Raw genomic sequence first — 23,568 nt, forward strand, 5'->3', positions numbered from 1 at the left:
AGTCTCCCCCTAGAATTAAAGAATTGCTGTTTAAATCAGAAAAATGGGAGAACAGATTACGAAAAATTCACAACAAAATCGGGCGCATAATGATTAGCTAAGGTCACCAGTTTATTGCAGAGTTTGCCAGAGACACACAAACCAAAAAAAACCCAAAAAACACAGACTTCACGTAATCCCTACAAAACAACAGGTTGCATAGAACAGCAACCTCTTAAACTCCTGCTCTCTCCTAATACCAAAAAAATAAATAAAAAATGCTTCCATGCTACTAGCTTCATCCAGCATAATAAACATTATAAACTTACCCTAAACCAGAAAGGGGGCAAAACGGCCAAGAGACAAACAAAGTAAAACAAAACAAAAAGAGAGCAAGAATGTACCTTACATTGAACAGTCCAGGGACACAGTACTATGTGTCAGGAGTTTTTTAGATGCAGATGATTCTTACGGCTCAGTTCCATTTGGTTCAGTTAGTGAGCCAGGATATCAATGTCAAATATCAACCTCAAAATGAAGTGCGCTAGTTACCATCTGTGTTTCGAAGGAAGCGAGTTGCCTCCGGAACAGATGCCAACCACCTTCTTTTGCCGTCAGGAAGAGTGATCCGGAACCTTGCAAGAAAGAGGAGAGATGGGCAAGTCCTTTTTCATAAAGTTCAGCCATGACGTCCTTATACTCAGCTTGTTGTTTCATGACATCAGCATTGTAATCCTCATAGACTCATAGCTGTGTACCGCGGTATTCCCATGTCGTCGCACCTCCCTTATCACCAAGTCTTTGGTCTGGAAATGGTGAAAATGAATGATAACGATGCGCGGGCACGCCTGTTGGGATCAGGTCTGGAGCCACGGGGTGCTCTATCCAGCTCCGGGGGGAGAAGACAGTACCTGGGCACCAAAAGCTTCCACAAGAAGTTAGGAGAAGAAAACAGTCTGCCGCGGACCCTCCAGTGACTTTGGTAGGCACAGAATGTGTATATTCTGCCTCCTGCTTCTTCCCTCTAGATCAGAAAGTATGGATTTCAGTGACTTGTTTTCCTTCTGTAGTGACTCACAGATATCTTCAAGGTTCACTAAAGGCTGATTCACGTCCTCCGCATTTTACTCAAGATCACTGATATGTTTCCCTTGGCCCGTTACAACGGCTTGAATCTTGTCTAACTTGTCGGTAATCAGACTGAATGAGGCCTTGAAATCAGTGGCTATAGCTGTTCTGTGCTGCTCAAGTAAGCCCGTCAAGCTACTGCTTGCACCGTCAGGTGAGCCAGCGCTGCTAGACAGCAGAGATGAACTCTCCGCTGCTGTGTCTTTTTCGGCCTGTTTGCCTGCTTTAGGTACATTTCAAATGTCAAACAACTGCCACACTGTCCGAAGCCCCAAAACGACAGAAAACATACTGAGGGAGCTAGCAGCCGACACCTACTCCATTGCGTGCAATCCCGGAAGTCCCCTGTCCATTTAAGTTTCAATTAGTCTTGCAGTTCTAACATGCACTTACACTGCCTCTGCATAGGGAACTGGGTTGCTAAAACACAAATGCGGTTTATAGTTTCATGCTGACCTTGAGCAGCAATAAACATTCAGGATAGCTGACGTGCAAACATAAGTACGTACTTTGTTTATCCAGTGTTCACGACTTCTTACTGGTATACACTCACCTAAAGGATTATTAGGAACACCTGTTCAATTTCTCCTTAATGCAATTATCTAATCAACCAATCACATGGCAGTTGCTTCAATGCATTTAGGGGTGTGGTCCTGGTCAAGGCAATCTCCTGAACTCCAAACTGAATGTCAGAATGGGAAAGAAAGGTGATTTAAGCAATTTTGAGGGTGGCATGGTTGTTGGTGCCAGACGGGCCGGTCTGAGTATTTCACAATCTGCTCAGTTACTGGGATTTTCACGCACAACCATTTCTAGGGTTTACAAAGAATGGTGTGAAAAGGGAAAAAACATCCTGTATGCGGCAGTCCTGTGGGCGAAAATGCCTTGTTGATGCTAGAGGTCAGAGGAGAATGGGCCGAGTGATTCAAGCTGATAGAAGAGCAACATTCATTGAAATAACCACTCGTTACAACCGAGGAATGCAGCAAAGCATTTGTGAAGCCACAACACACACAACCTTGAGGCGGATGGGCTACAACAGCGGAAGAACCCACCGGGTACCACTCATCTCCACTACAAATAGGAAAAAGAGGCTACAATTTGCAAGAGCTCACCAAAATTGGACAGTTGAAGACTGGAAAAATGTTGCCTGTTCTGATGAGTCTCGATTTCTGTTGAGACATTCAAACGGTAGAGTCAGAATTTGGCATAAACAGAATGAGAAGATGGATCCATCATGCCTTGTTACTACCACTGTGCAGGCTGGTGGTGGTGTAATGGTGTGGGGGATGTTTTCTTGGCACATTTTAGGTCCCTTAGTGCCAATTGGGCATTGTTTAAATGCCACGGGCTACCTGAACATTGTTTCTGACCATGTCCATCCCTTCATGACCACCATGTACCCATCCTCTGATGGCTACTTCCAGCAGGATAATACACCATGTCACATAAAGCTCGAATCATTTCAAATTGGTTTCTTGAACATGACAATGAGTTCACTGTATTACAATGGCCCCCACAGTCACCAGATCTCAACGCGCATCTTTGGGATGTGGTGGAATGAGAGCTTCATGCCCTGGATGTGCATCCCACAAATCTCCATCAACTGCAAGATGCTATCCTATCAATATGGGCTAACATTTCTAAAGAATGCTTTCAGCACCTTGTTGAATCAATGCCACGGAGAATTAAGGCAGTTCTGAAGGTGAAAGGGGGTCAAACACCGTATTAGTATGGTGTTCCTAATAATCCTTCAGGTGAGTGTTTATGTGAAGAAAAAAACAGGAGGGAAAAAAAAAGCTTCCATGTCTGATACCACCTACTGGCTATTTGAGGTACTTGTATTACCAGTCAGTGTTGTTCTATGACGATTCCTGGCAAAATGCAGAAATGTACATTTAATGCAGACTTTTCAGAGCTTTTAACCATGTTATACACTCCCCTAGAGCAGTGATGTTTTTGGGGCTGTTGCTGGGTAACACGGACTTTCAACTCCCTCCAAAAACATTTTATGGGGTTGAGATCTGGAGACTGGCTAGGCCACTCCCGGACCTTGAAATGTTTCTTATGAAGCCACTCTTTTGTTGCCTGGGCCAATGCCCTTGCTGATGGAAGGAGGTTTTCACTCAAAATCTCACGATACATGGGCCCATTCATTCTTTCCTTTACACAGATCAGTCGTCCTGGTCCCTTTGCAGAAAAACAGCCCCAAAGCATAATGTTTCCACCCCCATGCTTCACAGTAGGTATGGTGTTCTTTGGATGCAACTTGGCATTCGTCCTCCTCTAAACACAATAAAATTGAGTTTTTACCAAACTGCCAACTTTGCTGTGATGACGTTTATGGCAACAGCAGTTCCCATTGGGCATGGCAGTGTTCTAATGTGGAAATCAGCTCACTTGTTTCTTCTTATTAAGTTGTGTAAATAAATATTATGATTTAATATTCCAAATTATAACATAAATGATCCACGATACAGATGCTTGGGTTGACTTCTGATTCATGGGTTGGGTTGCTATGGCGATGAAAAAAAATCTATTTATTGCAGGGCAGGTTGGGAGCAGGTCATTTTTTCACATAAGAAAAATATGTAGGCCGTTATGACTATAGCCAATAAATATTCAGATACATTAGTATGTTTAATTGTTTGATAATAAAGTTTACACAAGCACGTAACCACCGCAATTAAGCTGTAACCTGATGTCGTCATGGCGCACCCCCTTTGTGCGACAGTGTGCACATTAGCCAGCCACGACCATTTGCCACAATAAACGGAGCCAAAAATACAAGTGATTTGAAGATTGGAAGATGAGGTATAATTTTGTTTTGAAAGAAAAAAACTGCAGCTGGTTCATCATATTGACAGATTCACTCCGATCATGTCTGTTTTTGAGTATTTTTTGTTCACTAAAATAAAGCTGCATTTCTTTACATATTTTTCCACTGTATTTAATGTTTGCGGGTGCTGGTGCCCACAGAATTATTTATATTTCATCATAAATGAGGTACCCATGGGGTGGAAAAGAAACCTGACTCTCACATTTCTAATCCACGGGTGTCATTAATTAGAACTACATAGCAGAGTCGAGCACAATAGGACATCTTTAACAATACAACATAATATAATAATAATCAGCACAGGGAGAGAAAGAGACAGAGGAGGGGGATGGTCCAGTTGGAGTATTTGATAAGCTACAGGACTACCATTATAACAATAAATAAACGCATATTTGATGATAATTTTGAATATAAATTCAGTCCCCATGTTGTATTTTACACTAGGACTGATTACACATTAGACCATTAATCAATACAAAATGTAGAATATGTGTTGACTTTAAACAAATACTTCTCTCCTCTGAGTAAAACTTAAGTTTGTGGCTTTTGTGTTTCAGTAACTTACCGGCCAAACCAGCGGAAGAGGCCCAAAAACATCGACAGCAATATGAGGAGATGGTGGCTCAGGCTAAGAAGAGAGGTCAGTCTTTTGGCTCCACTCAGAAATACCACAGCATAATTCAGCTCTGGAAAAGCAAACATTAAATCAACTCATGCGACTGTAGTGATAAAAAAAAAGTCTATACTTTTGACAATGCCCACCTTACTTACAAACAACGGTTTGTCAACTCAAGTCTTAAACCATTTTGTTACTTTACTGTATATGTTATTATGGGCCTTATGCAGCCTTAAGTCTTTTTTTCCCCAACAATCCTTTGCAGAGCTAAAGGAGGCTCAGAAGAGGAGGAAGCAGCTGGAGGACCGGTGTAAATTGGAGGAGAGCATTGGTAGTGCGGCTCAGACCTGGAACCAGGAGATCCTGCCCAACTGGAGCTCCATGTGAGAGATAGATCAGACACAATCTAGAAGAGACTTTATGTTCTACCATGTCCAAAGATGGGCTCTTAAAGGTCCTGTATTACGCAAAATTGACTCTTGTTTAAGCCACAAGAATTGTTTTGTTTCATTTACACTTGTTTTTATTGTTAGTCTGTTTACATGTACGAAGCTCAAAATGTTCTGTTCCACCTAGTGATGTCATAAAGCATTAGTTTTCAAGCTACCTTTTATCTTAAGTTCAATATCCATCAATCCATTTTCTTTCACTTGTCCGGGGCCGCGTCATGGGGGCGGCAGTGACTCCCAGGCTTCCCTCACCCCAGACACGTCTTCCACCTCCTCCAGTGGGACCCCAAGGCATTCCCAAGCTAGCCGAGAAACATAGTTCCTCCAGTGTGTCCTGGGTCTTCCCCGGGGCCTCCTCCCGGTGGGACATGCTCCCTAGGGAGGTGTCCAGAAGGCATCCTGAGCAGATGCCCAAGTCACCTCAGCTGGCTCCTCTCGACGTGTAGGAGCAGTGGCTCTACTCTAAGCTCTTCACAGGTGACAGAGCTCCTCACCCTATCTCTAAGGGAGCACCCAGCCACCCTGTGGAGGAAACCCATTTCGGCCGCTTGTGTCCGTGATCTTGTCCTTTCGGTCATTACAAAGAGCTCATGACCATAGGTGAGGGTAGGAGGGTAGGATTGACTGTTAAATCAAGAGCTTTGCCTTTCGACTCAGCTCCTTCTTTACCACAATGGGAAAGGTACAGCAATTGCATCACTGCAGACGCTGCACCGATCCGCCTGTCATAAAGCTGATGCTCCATTCTTCCCCCAGTCTTGAACAAGACCCCGAGATACCTGACCTCCCCCACTTGAGGCAGGGACTCAGCACTCACCCGGAGAGAGCATGCCACCTTTGTGCAGTCGAGAACCATCTTATCCCAGCCGATTCACACTCGGCTGCAAACCTCCACAGTACCTACTGCAGGTCCTGGCTCAATGAAGCCATCTGGACAACATCATCTGCAAACAGCAGAAATGAAATCCTGTGGTGCCCAAACCGGACCCCCTCCGGCCCCTGGCTGCAGCTAGAAATTATGTCCTTAAATATAATGAACCAAACTGGTGACAAAGGACTTCCTTGGTGGAGTCCAACATGCACCAGGAACAGGTCTGACTTACTGCCAGTAATGCGAACACAGCTCCTGCTCCGGTCATACAGGGACCGGACAGCCCTTAGCAAATGGGCCCCGACCCCATCCTCCAGCCAAAAACCAAAGGACATCATGAGGGACATGGTCGAATGCCTTCTCCAGATCCACAAAACCCATGTGGACTCCCATGAACCCTCGAGGACCTGATGGAGAGCGCAGAGCTGGTCCAGTGTTCCACAACCTGGATGAAAACCACACCGCTCCTCCTGAATCCGAGGTCTGCAAGTCCAGTGGTACTGTCCCCAACCACCATGCAATGTTGTAGAGACGTGTCAGCCAAGACAGCCCCACAACATCCAGAGACTTGAGGTACTTGGGACGGATCTCATCCACCCCTGGAGCCTTGCCACCAAGGAGCTTGCCACCACCTCGGTGACTTCAGCCAGGGTGATGGTCTGCCCCTGGGTCCCCAGTCTGTGCTTCCTCCTTGGAAAATGTGACAGTGGGATTGAGGGAGATCCTCAAAGTATTCCTTCCACCGCTCGACAACATCTCCAGTTGAGGTCAGCAGCTCTCCTCCCACACTGTAAACAGTTTTGGTGAAGCACTGCTTCCCCCTCCTGAGGCGTCAGACGGTTTTGCCAGAATTTCTTTGAGGCTGTCCGAACCGCTGCCTTAACACGATGGAGTTTAAGCACCCGGATGATCCTGGGGGCTATGTTTTCAGGGGCTTCATGCCGCTGGTAGGGTCACCCATGGCAAACTGGTCCAGAGGGACGGGTCAGACTAAGAGATTCAGAAACCCTTTTTTACAAGTGAAAGAACAAGGTCAGCTACGCTGTCTAGACCGGCGCCAGGCCTGGGGTGGGGAGAGTGAGTGCCTGGTGGCTGGGCCTTTCTCCACGGGGCCCGGCTGGTCTCAGCCCAAAGGAGGCGATGTTGGGCCGTCCTCATGCGGACCCACCACCCGCAGGAGGATCCATAAGGGGCCGGTGCATGGAGATCTGGGCAACAGTTGAAAGGCGGGGGCCCTCTTCGGGACATGGAGACTAGCTCTGGGGATATGGAACGTCAACTCGCTGGAGTTGAAAGAGCCTGAGGATTGTGCGGGAGGTTTCAGCGTTACCGACTAGATATAGTCGGCCTCACCTCCACACACAGCTTGGGCTCTGGAACCCAACTCCTTGAGAGGGGCTGGACTCTCCATTTCTCTGCCGTTGCCCATGGGGAGAGGCAGCAAGCTGGTGTGGGCTTGCTCACTGCCCCACAGCTCAGCCGCCACATGTTGAAGTTTACCCCGGAGAGGGTTCATGTCCCTGCACTTTCGGGTTGGGGACAGGTCTCTCCTGTTGTGTCGGCGTATGGGCCGGCCTTCCTGAAGTCCCTTGGAGAGTACTAGATAGTGCACCACCCAGAGACTCCGTTGTTCTCCGGGGGGACTTCAATGCCCATGTGGGTAATGACAGTGACACCTGGAGGGGGTGTGGTTGGGAAGAAGGGGTGTTCATGGATCTGAACCTGAGTGGGGTTTTGTATTGGACTTCTGTGCTAGCCAGTTTGTCCATAATGAACACCACGTTCGTGCACAGGGTGTCCATCGGTGCACATGGCACCAGGGCACCCCTCAGTCGGAGGTCGATGATCGGCTTTGTTGTCGTGTGATCTGACCTTCGACCGCCTGGCTTGGACCACTTCGGGTGAAGAGAGGGCCAGAGCTGTCAACTGATTACCACCGTGGTTTTGAGTTGGATCCGCTGGCGGAGGACGAAGCCAGATAGACCTGGCAGGCCCAAGCATATCGTGAGGGTCTGCTGGGAACGTCTGGCGGAGTCCTCTGTCAGGGGGGGTCTTCAACTCGCACCTTCGGGAGAGCTTCTCCTTGATCCAGGGGGAGGTTGGGGACAATGGATGCCGTGTGGGCCATGTTCTCCACCTGTATTGTTCACAGCGGCTGCTCGTAGCTGTGGTTGTAAGGTCTGCAATGCTTGTGTCGTGCCACTGCCCCAAACCCGATGGTGGGCACTGGAAGTAAGGGATGCCATCAGGCTGAAAAAGGAGTCCTATCAAGCCTTGTTGGCTCGTGGGATTCCTGAGGCAGCTGACGAGTACCGGCGGCCAAGAGTGCCGTGGCTCGTGCGGTCATGGAGGCAAAAACCCGGGGTTGGGAGGAGTTTGGGGAGGCCATGGAGGACTATCGGACAGCCTCAAGTTCACTAGAGATTGGAAATTTGCCAGGGCATAAATGATACAAATGATTCTAGTGAAGGTGTATGGAGTTTAAAAACACAGTGGAGTACTTCCTGTAATGCCATATGAACATCACAAGGGCTGTGCCCCAATTCGACAAATGCACACTTGGAAGTACCGTCCGAAGTACCCGGCCGATAAAGGGTACTCCTCGTGTAGCCGCCATTATGCTGTAATGAGACAGGCCTACACCACGGAGTGTACGTCAACCGCTGTCCTGTGCATTTCCGTCGCCTAGCAACCGTGACGGATGCTGACTCATGAGCTATACGGCTGTTGACTCATGACCTAAAGGTGTAAAATGGACACTGAAGTAATTAGTTTTATTTCACTGAAGAAGAGTTGAGGTGTTATCGTTGTAAACATTTATTTCTGTTTAGATTGAATGAAGTAAGGAATTCATCTTTTCCTTTGAATATCAAAAGACAAGTATAACTTTCAAGGTGATTTTTTTTTCCCCAGTTGTAACTAGTATTACATAACTTCAACAAAATATACCTTGTTTCCTCACACGCGGTGCATGATGGGATATAGCAGTGCTCAAAGTGTGCTCAGATGCTTCATTCACAGACAATCTCCATGGAAATGCAGGGCACGTTTTCACTCGCATTCGTCGGGTGAATGAAATGGGACAGGCCTTGTCGCGCTGGAAGGTACATAAGTGCCCTTCAGTGCACCCAGCGAAGTGTGCGTTTGTTGAATTGGGACATGGCCAAGGTGTTTTCTGTTGAGAGAAAAACTCATCTTAAAGAAGCTGGTTTGTGTGTTATGTTATCATTATTATAACATTGATCAGAAAATGGCTTAATATGGGCCCTTCAAGTAGATTTATAATAGAAGAGCCATTGTTTGTCAAATGTGCAGCTGAACAAATAAAGTGTAGGTTTACCCTGTTGAGGTTTGGAATAAACATTTTGAAACAGTAGTACGAACATAGCACAAAAATTGAAAGTGAAAACAAATTGTATGGAGGGCAAAAGGAGACGAGAGAGGGAGAGGTAGATAGAGATGGGGAGTGAGCAAGAGAGGAGGAGAAAAGGTGAGAGGGAGAGTTGGGGAGAAAGAAAAGGAGAAAGGGGAGTCACGCAACAGAGGAGGAGAGAGAAGAGGGAGGTAGAGAGAAATGTAAGGATACAGAGAAAAGGAGAGGGGGGAGAAAGATGGGGAGAAGGAGAGGGGAGAGAGATATCTCCACAAAATGACCCATATACTCTGTACGTGTAGGTGTACATCTCGACGCGTCAGAGATCTGTGGTGGCAGGGCATCCCTCCCAGTGTCAGGGGCAAAGTGTGGAGCCTGGCTGTCGGCAACGAACTCAACATCACCCATGGTAAAGACTCGTACAGGTAGTAAGGATTGTGTTCAAACTAGCTCTATAGTGTAGAGTCTTAAATCAGTTTGAATGAATACTTTATAATGGGAAAGAGTGCCACAGCGAGATAAGTGTTTGACCACCAAAAAGACAATAGCTGGTTAAAGCTTTGCGCAAGCATACATTGTAGTGTTGTGGCAAGAAAATTGGCCAAATTACTGTGTGACTGCTTAGAAGCAATGATGGAAGGATAATGACAAAGGAAAAAAAAAAATTATCATATAAAAAATGTTAAGATGCACTATGTAACTTTTCTGATGCTGGGTCATCAGCTTGCCTGCATGGAAGTTTTAGCCCTTTCCCTTGGATGTTCCACATAACATAGACATTTAATGTATTTATTTCCATGGAGATGGGCCAAGTTACAGGTCAGATTTATCGAGAGGCCACTCAATATTTTTGTCCTGTAATAGAATAGATGCAAAATGGATAAATTCAGGCAATGGCAATTACATCCCCCTGGAGACAAGCAAGTGACATACCATCCACTGGAAAAGTTACACAGTGAATGTTTAAATGATATCTCAGAACTAGTGTTGTCACAATACTAAAATTTGAAACTCTATTTCAATACTAAGAAATAGACTCCACACTCAGTACCAATTCTGATCGCACGATTGTAATACAAAAAACATTCTTTACTTGGACAATAGAATGTGAGTTACAGCATTAAATAGGAATACTTTTATTTTATATTACAATGTTATCTTATATCTATGTAATCCCTCGTCCAGGTAGGTTCCGTAGTGGTTTATGTGGGTATACTAGTCTATCTTGTCTTATTCTTGTTCTGATACACCTCAAGATCATTCTAAAGTTATTCAGGAAAGTTTCCTTCTCTGACTTGTAAATGATTTTTTTTTGTATACCTGCTCACCCCTCCCTGAACCGCCACCTTAATGTGGTGGAGGGGTTTGAGCACCTGAATGATTCTGGGAGCTATATTGTTGGGGGCTTCATGCTCCTGGTAGGGTCACCCATGGCAAACAGGTCCAGGGGGACGGGTCAGACTAAGAGGTTCAGAAGCCCTTTATGATAAGTGAAACAACGAGTTTCGCTACGTCATCCGGACTGGTGTCACCGGGGCCCCACCCTGGAGCCAGGCCTGGGATGGGTGCTCGAGAGCGAGTGTCTGGTGGCCGGGCCTTTCCCCACGGGGCCCAGTTGGGCTCAGCCCGAAGGAGTGATGTGGGGCTGTCCTCACATGGACCCACCACCTGTGAGAGTGGGACCATGTGAGGATGACCAATGCCTCAGGAGGGGGAAGCAGTGCTTCACCAACACTGTATATAGTGCAGGCGGAGAGCTGCTGACCTTGACTGAGGATATTGCCGGGCGGTGGAAGGAATACTTTGAGTATCTCCTCAATCCCATTGTCACGTTTTCCGAGGAGGAAGCAGGGACTGGGGACCTGGGGGTGGACTTGTCCATCACCCTAGCTGAAGTCACCGAGGTAGTTGGCAAGCTCCTCGGTGGCAAGGCTCGGGGTGTGGATGAGATTGGTCTCAAGTACCTCAAGTCTCTGGATGTTGTCCTGTCTTGGCTGATACGTCTCTACAACATCGCGTGTCGGTCGGGGACAGTACCACTGGACTTGCAGGATGGGGTGGTGGTCCCTCTGTATAAGAAGGGGGACCAGAGGGTGTGTTCCAATTATAGGGGAATCACACTCCTCAGCCTTCCCGGTAAGGTATATTCCAGGGTACTGGAGAGAAGAATCCGACCGATAATCAAACCTCGGATCTAGGAGGAGCAGTGTGGTTTTCGTCCTGGTCGTGGAACACTGGACCAGCTCTATACTCTCCATCGGGTCCTTGAGGGTTCATGGGAGTTTGCCCAACCAGTCTACATGTGTTTTGTGGATCTGAAGAAGGCAATCAACAATGTCCCTCATGGTGTCCTTTGGGGGTGAGACTGTGTCTCTCGGCTGGCGTAGGAACGCCTTTGGGTCCCTCCCGGAGGAGCTGGAGGGCGTGTCTGGGGTGAGGGAAGTCTTGGAGTCCCTGCTTAGGCTGCTGCCCCTGCGGCCCAGCATCGAATAAGCAGAAGAAGATGGATGGATGGATACCTGCTCAAATGAGTATCCAGTGTTTGTAGTTTGCTGTGATATTTGACATTTAAACTTGTGAAGGCTGCAGTCGTGAGCAGACGTTCATGGACATGGTTGGTTGTAGCAGTTTGCCAGACCTCTTGTAATAGAATCAGCAGCAATGAGAGAGGAGAGCATGGGAGAGAAGTGCTCCCATTACAGGCAACATGCTCCAGTGATTTTACTGCACTGAGAGAGAGACACACGGGAAGAAAACAGGAGAGAGAAATGAGGAGAAGGAACTTGAGGTTAAGAGGGAGGGGGATAGAAGAGAGAGGGGTATATGTCTTACTGCAGCCTGCGGGTACGTGTTTGAAAAGTTGAGGGATGACCATTACACCAGGTTAAATGGAGTCCAGTGCTCTCTGCTGTGCTCAACAACAGCTTTATGTCTGTGCCTTAAATACTTCTCTTATCACCATCACATTGCTTGCTCTGTGGTCATTCCTTTCAACCAGAAAAGGTTTAAAGGACACTTATAATCATATGCTACATTTTTCCATATGTTCTTTTAAGAATATATATTCTATATTTGTTTTATTACAGTCAATGAAATCACATAAAAAAGGGATACATTAGTTTATAGAAATTGCACTGCATTTTTGGAGTCCATGTTATTAAAGAAGGGGTATTATGTAAAATCAGATTTTGTTTTTTCTTTTTTTGTTGTTGTTTTTTTGTAATAATGTTCCCTCAAAAAACATGCTTGAAGAAATTTTACATGTCATCCATGTATGTTTAAGTAATTTAGCAATTCATACCCTGCCTACGTGTAGCTGTAAGATCCCCTGAAATGCTCAGTCCACAAGCCAGTCTGCATCAGGGAGAGGGAGCTGCTGTTCTTTTTACAGTGAAAGTGAAAGTGTGTGTGATCCCTCCATCTTTATATTCTCTGTTTTAACTGTTTGTCTCTTTATGTCCACAGAGCTTTTTAATATCTGCCTGTCTCGGGCCAAAGAGAAATGGAGCAGCTCCCCTGCCCCTGTGCCAGAGAACGGCACTGATGGTACAGATGGCAGCATTCAACCATTGTGTATTTTCCAGCATATATTATTTTTAAATTGGCACAATTTAAAAGACTAAGTCTAAGACTTCTTAGATTGCACACACAAAAAAATTGTTGATAATAGTGTCAATTATAACTATAGCAAAAAAGTACTGTATTTTCCAGAGTATATGTCGCTCTGGAGTATAAATCACACCAGTGAAAAAATGCGTAATAATGAAGAAAACAACATATATAAGATGCACTGACTACCAGTCGCATTTTGGGGGAAATTTATTTTACAAAATATGAGACCAAGAACAGACATTTCATCTTTAAGGGCAAGTTATAATAATAACAATAAATTAGTCAACAACAGGCTGAATAGCAGTACAGCGCAATAACATAACACATAGACAACGAACTGTAAACTGGTATGCTTACGTAAAATATTAACAGTTAATCGGATACGCTAACATAACATATGCTGGCTTGTTCACAAACACGAGAGACATGACTTTTTCACTGATGTTTACTGTGGTCTTCTTCATCACAGTGCACACCATAGAACTAGTAAATACATAAAATATAACATAAACTCTGGCTCATATTACATGAACACATGGAAAATATACATACCACTTTGACCTGCTAGTAAACAAACCGGTGAACTGAAAACTGTATATTTTAAATTGTTTCTGAAGTAGTGCTCTGTCAGGTAAGAGCATAAAAGGGTGAACTGGAAATCAGGAAGTAGTTTTTGTGACCTTTAGCTAGACTTATGATAAACAAAAAATTGACAATATTGTTCTAAATTAAAAAAAAATCACCTTTATGGTCTTATAAATGAAGGGGAAATTAAATATGAAATAAATATAAAAATAAAAGAAGAGTCAAGTCAATTCTCTTACAGGTATTACAACTACACCAGTGCCATCTAGTGGTCAAACAAGTGAACTGTAATATATATATCATTGAGAAATTACAGTTCTAGATGAAAAGTAATCCAATTGTGAAGCTCGATGAGTTTTCAAATAAACAAAAAAAAGATTTATTGTTTGCTACAGCAGATACAGACAGGACAGGGCCCAAGCCTGCCCTGGCCACAGAGTGGCAGCCTTTCGGCCTCTGCCCCAGTTCCCCTCTCAGTTCTAAGTCCAAGTCTGGCTCCGTAAGAAGCATATCAAGGTTCTGGTGTGGCCAGTCTCCAGATCTAAACCCTATAGAGAATCTTTGGAGGGACCTCAAACTCTGTTTCTCAGCGGCAGCCCAAAACCTGACTGATCTAGAAAAGATCTGTGTGGAGAAGTGGGCCAAAATCCCTCCTGCAGTGTGTGCAAACCTGGTGAAAAACTACAGGAAACGTTTCACCTCTGTAATTGCAAACAAAGGCTACTGTACCAAATAGTGATTTAACATTTAACAAATAACATTGATTTTCTCAGGTGTTCAAATACTTATTTGCAGCAATAACATGCAAATAAATTATTTTTAAAAATCAATGTGATTTCCAGATTATTTTTTTTTAGATTATGTCTCTCAGTGGATATGCACCTCAGATGAAAATTTCAGACCCCTCCATGTTGCATCTGAGTATAAGTCACACCCCTGGCCAAACTATGAAAAAAAGTGCAACTGGAAATATGGTATATTTTGACAATCCTAACTTTAGTCCAATTCTTTGTCAATAACTGTATAGACAACAAAGAATTCACTATTTGCTAAATGTTACATTGCACAAAACATGTAGCAATTGAAAGTGCAAATGGTAAAAGTTATATTTTGTGTGTTGCAGATGCTGGTTCTTCAGACAGGGAGTCCAGTTTGGAGCTGATTAAGTTGGACATCTCTAGAACATTCCCACAGCTGTGCATATTTCAGCAGGTGAAAAGGTTTCTCCAAACCACAGGCTTTTAGATGTGATACTATTCTAGGGCCAAATGAGAAGCATGCGCTCTGCTGTGAATGTATAGGGTCTGTTTTTTCATTTTTCTATTTTTCTCAATGATTGTTAATTACCATATTGTGATATTTATCAGAAATACTTTGATTTGTACTATGGGATGACTGCCAGGGACTGCAACATAATCATCATGTAATAGCTTAGACCTAAGTATAAAGTTCCCTGTTTATTTCTCAATACTCATATGATGTTTTTCTTCAGGGTGGACCCTACCATGACGTGCTGCACAGCATCCTGGGAGCATACACATGTTACCGGCCAGACGTGGGCTATGTAAGTCACACACAGTTTACTGTTAGACTGTATTTTCATACTGTGTGTTAGACAGCCATAATCTCATCCCACAATGAAACGTGTTCATGTGGTCAGTGGGAATAATAATAGCGCTGATATAGTCTCTGGGTTTATAATCGTCCCCTATACACAAGTTTGGGTTTTCCTTCTTACTTTGAGGAAGTGTAGGTTCAACTTTGGTCCAGACTCACAGCTTCTCTCAAATGCAGATTTGTTTGTTTCTGGCATGACATGACTGAGAATTTCCACACTGTCACCAGTGTGGGTGGTTAAACTAATTATAGTTTATTGAGCTATACATTTTATTACTCATAGTTTTATATTATTATAATACTTAATCTGCTCCAAGTAAGTAAAACAACAAAGTGTATTAGCCTGTAGCCTCAGGTTGTCTTGTGTGTTGCCATGGGTTTTCACACTTGTATGATCTGATATGACACTTTTGTAATAGCGGTTGTGACTATATTATGATTTATATAAAGGTAATCTCCATAACTTGAATACTGACTTGATCCCTTAATAATAACGGAATAAATTTGTGTTGCAGGTGCAGGGAATGTCTTTTATTGCGGCCGTGCTGATCCTGAACTTGGACACAGCCGATGCCTTCATAGCGTTTGCCAACCTGCTCAACAAGCCCTGTCAGATGGCCTTCTTCAGAGTGGACCACAGCCTTGTCAGTGCACTCAGGCACACTTCTGTCACTCACTTTATAAACGGCACTAAACACACCCTGTCTTGTCTGTGCAGATGTTGACTTACTTTGCGGCGTTTGAAGTGTTCTTTGAGGAAAACCTACCAAAGCTTTTTGCACATTTCAAGAAAAACAACTTAACCCCAGATATTTATTTAATCGATTGGTGAGTAGGTGCTCATCCTTGGGCAGATTATTCCATTACATTAGAGAAATATGAAGACATTTTTGGATCCACTGGTAGATATGGTAGTTTCTGTTTCTTCAGCTTTCTGCCCACACCTGAATGAGACTTTTGGCCCAAATTGTTATTGTGCATTCAGTGTCAGAATTCTAGAAAACAGAATGCTGGGGCTTTATTTGTTAGGGGCCTGTTAGAGGCTTCAAACCACACAGGACTTTGCTATATTGGTTCAACTTGAGTCATCCAAAATTGTACGAGTTTGTTAAATGGCAGAGGTTTTTATCCAGCGGACTCCAGGCAGCGTCATCAGAACATATCTGGGATCAAAAGTTGTTGAAAGAATTTACACAAGGCTCAGGATGTGGTCATAACGATCTCTTAATAAGCGGACATTTTGAAAGTATAAAAATCCAGTCAACTTTTACAAAATAGATCTGGATGGACTGTTGTGGAATTTCTAATAGTAAAAACCTTAAAATACAAAATCAACAGAGAAGTTGTCTTGAATCAAAAAGTCTGGTTTATTGGATCAATTGTGCACAATTGTTACAGAGCTGTTGTTCCCAATAGTGACAAGAAATACACCTGTGCATAACAACAGATGGTATTACGAAGGTTGGGTGTGACGCCAGCAGATGTCGCCATGAATAAACATTAAAGGTAAAGAGATCCATAAAAATACAAGTAAAGATTCAGGGTAAGGAAAGCCATAACAGGACCCAATGCCGTGTTTCTCAAATTTAATGACCAGGACATAATGATGTATGAATTACAGTTCTATCTTTGAAGATGTCTATTCATCGCCTCCTGCAAAGTTAAAATGGGACAGAAAAATTTTGTTTGTTGTAGACAAATGAAATTTGGTGCACACACCCTTTGTGATTCTGAACAAAGAAAGCCAATGAAGACCCCACCCTACCTGCATACACATTTGGTAGAATGTGGAAAAAATGTATTTGTCACAATCCAATGAAATTTATGACTCTGACCACACTCCATATCTGACGTAAAGGTAGCCATTTTCAATCAAAGTATACAGATGGTGAAAATCTAGTCTTTGTACTTTAACAAACTTGTCCTAAGATTTTTATTTGACGTGGCATCATCAGGATATATCTGGGATCAAAAATTGTTAAAATAAATTCCATAAATCTCAGGTGATGAGCTCTTAATAAAGCGGCCATTTTGGAGGATTTTTCTCATAGAGCGCAATGTAATCTCGGGCTGCTTGTATTCCGCTGACAGGACATCTACAGCTTTCACAAAGGTCAAATTTTGTGGTGATATTACCTATTTTTAGATCATAAACGTTTTCTCGACTCAAAATTCATCTGTTGTCTTACGAACCGCTTTTTATTGTTTGCTTCGGCTATGCTCCATGTTTGCTCTATTTAAGCTCGAGCACTTATTGGTTAGAGTGGTCATTGGAGTGAGCATGTGAGCCATGCGAGTGAGCCAAACTGTAAATATTATTAAAATTCCATCCATCCATTTTCTTCCACTTATCCGGGGGCAGCAGTTTAAGCAGGGACTTGCTCACCTCAGATATGTCTTCCAGCTCCTCGGGTGGGACCGCAAGGCATTTTCAGGCCAGCCGAGAGACATAGTCCCTCCAGTGTGACCTGGATCACCCCAGGGAGGCATTCAGGGGACATCCAGAACAGATGCCTGAGCCACCTCAGCTGACTCCTCTCGACGTGGAGGAGCAGCAGCCCTATTCCAAGCCCCTGCTGTGTGACTGAGCTCCTCACCCTATCTCTAAGGGTGCGCTCAGCCACCCCGCAGAGAAAACCCATTTTGGCTACATGTATCCGCGATCTTGTCCTTTCGGTCATTACCCAAAGCTCATCACCATAGGTGAGGGTAGGAACGTAGATTGACCGGTACATCGAGCGCTTTGCCTTTCTACTCAGCTCCTTCTTTACCACAACAGACTGATACAGCGACCACATCACTGCGGATGCTGCACCGATCTGCATGTCAATCTCACACTCCATTCTTCCCTCACTTGTGAACAAGACCCCGAGATACTTGAACTCCTCCACTTGAGGCAGAGACTCTCCACCCATCCGGAGAGGGCAAACCGCCTTTTTGCACTGACTCACATCCCAGCTGCTTCACACACAGTTGCAAACCTCCCCAGTGCCTGCTGCATGTCCTGGCTCGATGAAGCCATCTGGACAACATCATCTGCATACAGCAGAGATGAGATCCTGTGGTTCCCAAACCGGACTCCCTCCGGCCCCTGGCTGCACCTAGAAATTCTGTCCATAAATACAATGAACAGAGCCTGTGACAAAGGGCAGAGCTGGCGGAGTCCAACATGCACTGGGAACTGGTCTGACTTACTGGCGGCAATGCGAACACAGCTCCGGCTCCGGTCATACAGGGACCGGACAGCCCTTAGCAAAGGGCCCCAGACCCCATTCTCCCGGAGCACCCCCCAAAGGACACCACGAGGGACACGGTTGAATGCCTTCTCCAGATCCACAAAACACATGTGGACAGAATGGGCAACCTCCCATGAACCCTCGAGCACCTGATGGAGAGTATAGAGCTGGTCCAGTGTTCCGCGACCAGAACGAAAAACGCGCTGCTCCTCCTGAATCCGACCCACTCCTGAAATAGACCCACTTGGATCAATGTCTTCAGCCTCCCCTGGGATCTGGGAGAAGCTCTCCTGGAGTTGAAAACACCCCTGACAGAGGGCTCCGCCAGATGTTCCCAACAGACTTTCACAGTACACTTGGGTCTGCCAGGTCTATCCGGCTTCCTCCTCCACCAGCAGATCCAACTCACGACCAGGTGGTCATCGGTTGACAGCTCTGCCCCTCTCTTCATTCGAGTGTCCAAAACACGCAGCCAGAGGACAGATGACCTAGGGTGTTCTGGTGCCACGTGCACTGATGGACACCTTTGTCCATAATGGACACCACGTTCGAGCACAAACTGTGGCTAGCACAGAAGTCCAGTAACAAAACACAGCTCGGGTTCAGATCAGGGAGGCTGTTTTACAATGGGTGTTGAAGTAGAACAGTTGAGTCCCCGGTTGGTGCACTGTCTAGTACTCCTCTCAGGGAGTCCAGAAAGGCCGAGTACTCCGCACTGCTTTTTGGCCCATAGGCCGACACAACACTGAGAGACTGGGATGCGACCCTCTCGTTCACCGGGGTGAACTCCAACACGAGGTGGCTGAGCTGTGGGGCAATAAGCTAGCCCATACCAGCTTGCCGTCTTTCCCCACAGGTAATGCTAGAGAAATGGAGAGTCAAGCCCCTTTCAAGGAGTTGGGTTTCAGAGCCCAAGCTGTGAGTGGAGGTCAACTATATCTAGCCGGCAACGCTATGCCACCCAGATCCCTCTGCACCAGCCTTTCATGGTTCCTCCCTCCTTTGGGCTGAGCCCAGCCAGGCCCTGTGGGGAAAAGCCCAACTGCCAGGCTTTCACTGTCAAGCACCCACCCCAGGCCTGGCTACAGATGTAGCTGGCCTTGATCTTCTACTTGTCATGAAAGGTTTCTGAAACACTCATCTCACCCATCCCCCAGGACCTGTTTGCCATGGGTGACCCTAACAGGGGCATGAAGCCCGTGACAACGTAGCTTCCAGGATCATTCGGCTGCTCAAACCCCTCCACCATGTTAAGGTGGCGGTTCAGGGAGGGGATTATTAATATTATTTATTTTATATATAAAATAAATAATAATGTATTTATGTGTGTGTGTGTGCGTGTGTGTGTATGTATATATATATATATATATATATATATATATATGTGTATATATATATATGTGTATATATATATATATATATATATATATATATATATATACACACACACACACACAATAGTAAAATTTTGGCTACTCTTTCTGCCTCTGTTCATAAGTAACTGCATGGAGTAAAAGATGTTTTTCCTGAATTAAAAAAGTTAGTTATGGGATCTATAGTTTGTCAATTATCTATAGTTTGTCAATTATTTATATATAGCAAGTAGGGGAAAAAATGTAGAAAAAAGCAATAGTTTAAAAAATCTTTTCTTTTTACAAACAATAGGATCTTCACGCTGTACAGTAAGTCCCTCCCTCTGGACCTGGCATGCCGTGTGTGGGATGTGTTTTGCCGCGATGGCGAGGAGTTCCTGTTCCGAACTGCCTTGGGGCTGCTGCGGCTCTACCAGGACGTGCTCACCTCCATGGACTTCATCCACATGGCCCAGTTCCTCACGCGCCTGCCCGACCTCATTCCCTCCGAACAGTTCTTCCAGCACATCGCCTCTGTGCACATGAGCAGCCGCAACCGCAAGTGGGCCCAGGTACTACACACAGAGCCGCATGAAGACATTATTTGTATTTATTTATTAAAGGGACAATGCATATTAAAAACTAGAAAATGCAAGATCATGGTTAGAAATTAATTTTGGCTACAATCCTGCATATTTATAGTGTCACAATACAATAAAATTTCTAACTCTCAGTACTAAGGAATAGACTCAATACCGATTCCGATGCTACAATGATAATAATAAGTATATGTATAAAAAAACACTGTAGACAATAGAATGTTATTTTCAACATTAAATATTAGTTGGTACTTTTAGAACGTTACCATGTTTTTTATACACTGCCGGACCAAAAAAAAAAGTCGCCACCAAAAAAACCCCACACTCTTTTCATTTTCTTGGACCGCCTTTAGCTTTGATTATGGCACGCATTTGTTTCAATTTCGCTTCTGCAATGTCACAAGATTTATTTCTATCTAGTGTTGCATTATTTTTTCACCAAGATCTTGCATTGATGATGGCAAAAGTCTGAACATTATGCAAAGCCTTCTCCAGCACATCCCAAAGATTCTCAATGGGGTTAAGGTCTGGACTCTGGTGGCCAATCTATGTGTGAAAATTATGTCTCATGCTCCCTGAACCACTCTTTCATGATTTGAGCCCAATGAATCCTGGCATTGTCATCTTGGAATATGCCCATGCCCATCAGGGAAGAAAAAATCCATTGATGGAATAATCTGGTCATTCAGCATATTCAGGTAGTCAGTTGACTTCATTGTTTGAGCTCATATTGTTGCTGAACCTGGACCTGGCCAAATGGTAAAAAGCGCTTTTCCACCTTCAAGGCACTCAAAGCGCTTTACAACAAGGAACCAGTGTACGCAGACACTGAGGGTGAGGTGGGTTAAGTGTCTTGCCCAAGGCACCGCCAACCTATGGATCAGTGGATCTGACTGCTCAACCAATGATGTTTATGTCGAGAGCGGGATTTGAACCGCCAACCTTCGGATCAGTGGACAAACACTCTACCAACACTCACTGTGTTGGTAGAGTGTGTCTGTGTAATCCCTCAGCCATCCTGCTGGGTACCTTGGTGGTCTATGGACATATACTAGTTCTAATAAACCTCAATATCATTCTAAATCTATTCAGTAAAGGAACATTTCTGTGTTTATTTTATTGCCTTTTTTGTAACTCGCATTCTCATCTCTCTGGCTTATTTTTCACACTTCTGGGTCCATGAACTGGTGTGTAGTACCAAAATTAAAAGTGCAGATGTAAAAATAATAGCGTCTGTATTTAAATGAACTGGAAAATGCCTGAAAGGCAGAACACGTAAAATATTATACAACATTGAGATTACAGGTCAAGTAAAAAAAAAAAAAAAAACTACATTTACCTGTAGTTGTCTTTTTTAGAAATTACAAACTCACATATTTAACATTTTAGAACATGCATACACTTTATAAATGAAACCCCTGGTCAATTATATACATATGTGGACAAAATTGTTGGTACCCGTTGGTTGATGAAAGAAAAACTCACAGTGGTCACAGAAATAACTTGAATCTGACAAAAGTAATAATAAATAAAAAATTCTAACATCCATCCATCCATCCATCCATTTTCTTCCGCTTATCTGGGGCCGGGTCGCGGGGGCAGCAGTCTAAGCAGGGACTCCCAGACTTCCCTCACCCCGGACACAGCTCCTCCAGTGGGACCCCAAGGCGTTCCCAGGCCAGCCGAGAGACATAGTCCCTCCAGCGTGTCCTGGGTCTTCCCTGGGGCCTTCTCCCGGTGGGACATGCCCAGAACACCTCCCTAGGGAGGCGTCCAGGAGGCATCCTGAGCAGATGCCCAAGCCACCTCAACTGGTTCCTCTCAACGTGTAGGAGCAGCGGCTCTACTCCGAGCTCCTCCCGTGTGACCGAGCTCCTCACCCTATCCCTAAGGGTGCGCCCAGCCACTCTGCGGAGGAAGCCCATTTCAGCCGCTTGTATCCGCGACCTTGTCCTTTCGGTCATTACCCAGAGCTCATGACCATAGGTGAGGGTAGGAACGTAGATTGACCGGTAAATCGAGAGCTTTGCCTTTGGGCTCAGCTCCTTCTTCACCACAATGGACCGATACAGCGACCGCATCACTGCAGACGCTGCACCGATCCGCCTGTCAATCTCCCGCTCCATCCTTCCCTCACTCGTGAACAAGACCCCGAGATACTTGAACTCCTCCACTTGGGGCAGAGACTCACCACCCACCCAGAGAGAGCAAACCACCTTTTTCCGGTCGAGAACCATGGCCTCGGATTTGGAGGAGCTGATTCTCATCCCGGCCACTTCACACTCGGCTGCAAACCGCCCCAGTGCCTGTTGCAGGTCCTGGCTCGAAGAAGCCATCAGGACAACATCATCTGCAAACAGCAGAGATTAAATCCTGTGGTTCCCAAACCAGACCCCCTCCGGCCCCTGGCTGTGCCTAGAAATTCTGTCCATAAATATAATGAACAGAACCGGTGACAAAGGGCAGCCCTGGCGGAGTCCAACATGCACCGGGAACAGGTCTGACTTACTGCCGGCAATGCGAACACCGCTCCTGCTCCGGTCATACAGGGACCGGACAGTCCTTAGCAAAGAGCCCCGGACCCCATACTCCCAGAGCACCCCCCAAAGGGCACCACGAGGGACACGGTTGAATGCCTTCTCCAGATCCACAAAACACATGTGAACTGGTTGGGCATACTCCCATGAGCCCTCGAGGACCTGATGGAGAGTATAGAGCTGGTCCAGTGTTCCACGACCAGGATGAAAACCACACTGCTCCTCCTGAATCCGAGGTTCGACTATCGGTCGGATTCTCCTCTCCAGTACCCTGGAATAGACCTTACCGGGAAGGCTGAGGAGTGTGATTCCCCTGTAATTGGAACACACCCTCCGGCCCCCCTTCTTATACAGAGGGACCACCACCCCGGTCTGCCATTCCACAGGTACTGTCCCCGACCGCCACGCGATGTTGCAGAGACGTGTCAGCCAAGACAGCCCCACAACATCCAGAGACTTGAGGTACTCAGGACGGATCTCGTCCACCTCCGGAGCCTTGCCACCGAGGAGCTTGCCAACCACCTCAGTGACTTCAGCCAGGATGATGGACGAGTCCGCCTCTGGGTCCCCAGTTTCTGCTTCCTCCTCGGAAGATGTAACAGTGGGATTGAGGAGATCCTCAAAGTATTCCTTCCACCACCCGACAACATCCCGAGTCGAGGTCAGCAGCTCTCCACCCGCACTGCAAACAGTGTTGGTGAAGCACTGCTTCCCCCTCCTGAGGCGTCGGACGGTTTGCCAAAATCTCTTTGAGGCCGTCCGATAGTCCTCCTCC

General features: G+C 45.3%; 1 protein-coding gene across 2 annotated transcripts in view; it reads left to right on the forward strand.

Annotated features, from left to right (window-relative positions):
- tbc1d14 (TBC1 domain family, member 14) overlaps positions 1-23,568 on the forward strand; it is a 79,760-nt gene that overhangs the window by 52,495 nt on the left and 3,697 nt on the right. The window contains exons 1-10 of one of the 2 annotated variants that reach the window (XM_055228875.1): positions 741-961; positions 4,504-4,586; positions 4,828-4,945; positions 9,558-9,664; positions 12,721-12,801; positions 14,576-14,664; positions 14,945-15,016; positions 15,585-15,713; positions 15,788-15,897; positions 19,971-20,229. In XM_055228875.1, the coding sequence (XP_055084850.1) occupies positions 4,562-4,586; positions 4,828-4,945; positions 9,558-9,664; positions 12,721-12,801; positions 14,576-14,664; positions 14,945-15,016; positions 15,585-15,713; positions 15,788-15,897; positions 19,971-20,229 (990 nt within the window). In that variant the 5' untranslated portion in view covers positions 741-961; positions 4,504-4,561. Of the gene's footprint in view, positions 1-740; positions 962-4,503; positions 4,587-4,827; positions 4,946-9,557; positions 9,665-12,720; positions 12,802-14,575; positions 14,665-14,944; positions 15,017-15,584; positions 15,714-15,787; positions 15,898-19,970; positions 20,230-23,568 lie in introns of those variants that run through there. The other variant, XM_033983729.2, reaches the window with a different exon arrangement.

Source organism: Periophthalmus magnuspinnatus, chromosome 18 (genome assembly GCF_009829125.3).
Source record: "Periophthalmus magnuspinnatus isolate fPerMag1 chromosome 18, fPerMag1.2.pri, whole genome shotgun sequence".
NCBI classification, from domain to species: Eukaryota; Metazoa; Chordata; class Actinopteri; order Gobiiformes; family Gobiidae; genus Periophthalmus; species Periophthalmus magnuspinnatus.